Source organism: Bidens hawaiensis, unplaced genomic scaffold (assembly GCF_021521415.1).
Source record: "Bidens hawaiensis isolate Kalapana, Puna unplaced genomic scaffold, B.hawaiensis_p1.1 tig00009774_1, whole genome shotgun sequence".
Taxonomy (NCBI): domain Eukaryota; kingdom Viridiplantae; phylum Streptophyta; class Magnoliopsida; order Asterales; family Asteraceae; genus Bidens; species Bidens hawaiensis.
The window spans coordinates 183,579-187,591 of NW_027491730.1; the positions used below are offsets into that span (position 1 = coordinate 183,579).

General features: G+C 31.2%; 1 protein-coding gene across 1 annotated transcript; it reads right to left on the reverse strand.

Annotated features, from left to right (window-relative positions):
- Window positions 1-1,116: 1,116 nt before the first annotated feature.
- On the reverse strand, window positions 1,117-3,686 carry LOC143533489 (xyloglucan endotransglucosylase/hydrolase protein 31-like). Its single transcript, XM_077028255.1, has 4 exons — window positions 3,362-3,686; window positions 3,009-3,109; window positions 2,678-2,895; window positions 1,117-1,657 (listed from the first exon to the last, which is right to left on the reverse strand). Exons 1-4 carry the CDS (start codon window positions 3,561-3,563, stop codon window positions 1,291-1,293), a joined length of 888 nt encoding a protein of 295 aa, XP_076884370.1. The 5' UTR covers window positions 3,564-3,686; the 3' UTR covers window positions 1,117-1,290.
- Between the last annotated feature and the right edge of the window lie 327 nt (window positions 3,687-4,013).

Consider the following 4,013-nt stretch of genomic DNA (forward strand, 5'->3'; position numbering starts at 1 on the left):
TAAAATCAAATTTAATGCATGCATACGTGTGTGTATACGATACTTAGATGAATGCGATTTACATCGATCAAGATCGATTGTGGATACAATAAAATTTGTCTAACTAGTAAAAAGTACTAGTATCAATGCAGCATATTATGGATGAAGTCTGTAAAAATATTAAAATATATAACATTGTGCGTTGTCTTGTACTCTTAGCAAAAGTTAACATATTTCTGTTATATATTAGACCGGTAGCTAACAAAAATATGATTAATATAACATCATATACTATTATTAATTATTGTATGACCTAATGGTCTATTCAATATATCTAACAAACACACTTAGAGAAACGCAATACTTTATTTTACAAAACTGATTTACAAAAAAGACTTCAATTTCTAAAAGAGAGAAAAAAACCCAAAAATATAATGATAACCTTCGTAAGGAAATACCACATCACGAGATAAGCATGAACATAAAGATGGATTAATGAAACTATTATTAAATGTCCGCCTCTGTATTATCTTACGTTTGTCTCACCTGTATGGTAAAGTTACGTCGCATAATAAAAGTACGTATACACATTTTGTTATGTAGTATAACCACAATGCAATTGAGGTAAATATTGGTGGTATAAAATAGGCAACATATTCAACTACTCAAGTTTATTTTTTTCTTAAAATTTTTTACCTTAAACTTTACTACATTACTTTTGTATGGTTCAATAGAAAACAAAACCATTTATTACATGAATGCAACTTCATCTAATAATACATGGCTTGACGAGCTTTTACGTAATTAAGGGCGCATATGATGAAACCATGAAACCAATGTTAAGTTAAGAAATACAAAACCCGAATAAATTTTCATATCTTTTGTTTTATCAGTAACACATAAAAATAATAACTTAACTGTGTATTCATTATTTTCTGCCGTATTAAATCAGTATAACACTGCATACAAATGTATTATACATATTTCACAGTGTTTTAATAAAATTATTATTTATTAAATACGCCTTGCATAATGTCTGTGTAGGAAAAAGAAGGAAGTGTTATTTTCCGTTCAATAGTGTTGTCATAACCATTTTAATAATTTATATGTATTATTTATTGTTGAAAGTGAAAACAATCATATTATAAAGAGAAAGCACTTTTAATAATTCATTTATTTACTTACATTTTTATATATAATTTTTCTACATAATGACAAAAACAACACACCAAAGAAACAAAAACACAAACACGTACAATTATAATTATTTCGGACCCATATAATATCAAACCCACCCTTTCGAACAAAATCCTATATTTTACACTCAGGTGTTTGGTTTTGGTCTCTTTTTGGGTCACTACAATAATCATACACTTTGTAGTTCCTTTGAACCCATTGCATTGCCGCCACTTGTTGGCGGCTCAGCCCGCCGGTGTTGGAGGGAGAACCAGATGGAGGGCGGCATGATTGTCCCGAACCCGCTTCACAACCTTTGAGCTTGAAGTTGCTATACCTACCAACAAAAGGTTGGTACCCATAATTCGCTTTGTATTTACCGTTTTCAGTGGCCCATGAAGATGCATCCCATATTGAGCCGTACACGTACATTGGTCTTGAAGGAAATGTGTCATCAGTTTTCCTCGGGTACCTTCTTATCGGGACATCGTCCACAAAAAATCTACATGTCATATCAAAAGATTGCAACATTTAAGATATTTTTCACATTGAATCTTGGTTACATTAGATTCCAAAAAAAAATTCCTAATCATGAACAGTCTAGAATCTTGAGTGTAAGTGTATAATAATGGAGCGTGACAAATATATCAAATAAAAAATGCTTTAACAAATTTATGCAGTACCTAACCCCATAATTTATCATCAAAATATACTTTTCAAAACGATTTTTTCTAGATTTTCAATATATAAAAAAAGAATTCCTCTTTTACATCGACATGCAATTATATGCAGGAATCAGGATATATCAAATTACGTAGTGAAAGATATCAAGGTTCAGGATGCATATATATGCTTGTTACTAGTTTTTTTATATTATTTCTATTTATATATATTCTAAAATAGGCCATTCAATATTTCTAGCTACATTTTATGTAAAGAAGATAATTATTAACTTAATTACTTTGCGACTGCCAAAACTATCGCAAGGGACATTAATTGCGATGCTTTTAGCAGTGAGAAATAGACCCGTCACTAATCAGTAACAGTTTTGTGACAATAATAAATTGATGATGGTTTTTTGCAAAGGAAATTGATTCCGTATATCAGTTTTGCAACAAAATTTATTGACAAAAATTTATTTTTAAGTACTTTTGAAACTCTAGTTGTGATGAATTTTCTTATGGTCTTGTCCTGCGACGACGGGAAATCGTAGCTACACCCTCGACCATCTAGTTTTGTCACGATAATTGTTGACAGTATTATTTTTATTTAGTTTATAAGACCATTATATAAGAAAAATAAGAGCTAAGCATCTACGGGAATACTTTTCATAACAAAATATTCTTTCAAAACTTTCAAAAATGTGTTTTTTTTCTTAAATTATTTTAATATATTTCGAAAGCCCTTTTGTCCCCTTTCGTTATCAAAAGTATTTATTTTTTATGAGTCACATGTGACAAGACCCAAAAAATAAAATTTTATAGAAAGGAAATTTAAGAAGAGGATTTAGAAGAAAACCAACATTATTTCTTTGGGTGTCCATAACATCGCATAATCATGAAAATCCTCGGTAGGATCGAACCAAAGATGAAACTTTTGTTCTCGTCCTATGATGTTCCCATCTCCGCTTCCTCTAATGTACACATTCGTTTGTAACGTGTACGGTTTGTCCGGTGTTGTCCCTAGAAACTCAATATCCACTTCATCATGGTTTCCAGGATGATCCTCGTTATTTGAAAGCTATGCAAATGTATAATAATCAGTTAATCCGAAAACACAATATATATAAAGAAATATATGAAAACTTGCAATTGTTTGGGTTGCAAGTAATGATCATTTAACTTTAAACGTACGTAAAATGATGTGATGACCCCAGCAGTGTAACCGGGGTGAAGCTTAACCGCGGTCCCAAAGAAACCTGATTCGTACGATTCTTTTGACTTAAAGCCACTTCCTGTCGAATAAAATTCACAAATATTAATTACACCGCGCATCACATTCTATAATATATATATATTTTAGCTAACTGGGACAACTTGTTACGGTCAATATGTTGCTAACCAATTATATCAAGTAAAACGCAGTTTGTGTATAAAAACAGAAAACTAATAGAAGTTAAATTCAGGTATAAAAGAATTAATATGATTCACTATTAATAACAGATGATACAATAAGAATTTAAGAACGTATAGTAGTGCCTACTAACCAGAAGACTTATCAAGCCAAATGGTGACCGAGCCCTGGTCGAACCGTTGGTTCTGTGGGCCCCACAGGGTTTGATAGGCTTGATCGAAGGTGACGGTATCAACCGTTGAGCTAGGGTTGTAACCAGGAGAGGGTGGGATGCCTTGAGCATTGGTTGAAGTACTAGTGACCATGAAGAGAAGAATAGAGAGAATGAGAGCCATGGAATTAATAGTTGTATGGTGTGCTTGAATGGAAGTACAATAGATATAGGGAGAAATATAAAGAACACATTTGGTGAGACAAGGTATAAATAACAAGGAGATTATATAGGGACCCCATGCATGCAATTAGCTAGGGTTTGTATATAAATTTAGTTTTAAAAAATATTTATTTATTTATTTATATAATAAATATGTAAAAAAAACAAAAGACTGTTTTGTAGTATTTTTGATACGTGGGGAAAAGATATTGATCGGTTTCTTTTTGTGGTTTTGCTTTTTGGTTGATTAGCTCATTGTTGGTACACTTCTTTGAAATGGTTGATCATCTGATAATACAATGACACACTTCACTAAAATGATTGATCTAAGAGTAGAAAAAAAAATAAAATTAAATAAATTAGCACATAGAATTACATATAATCTATAATATATATAAACGAAGACATAAAA

Coding starts and splice junctions, on each gene's coding strand:
- LOC143533489 (XM_077028255.1), bottom strand. CDS start 3,563: ATGGCTCTCATTCTCTCTATTCTTCTCTTCATGGTCACTAGTACTTCA. Junction 3,110..3,361: donor TTGGCTTGATAAGTCTTCTG/GTTAGTAGGCAC, acceptor TTTATTCGACAG/GAAGTGGCTTTAAGTCAAAA. Junction 1,658..2,677: donor TGGACACCCAAAGAAATAAT/GTTGGTTTTCTT, acceptor TATGACATGTAG/ATTTTTTGTGGACGATGTCC.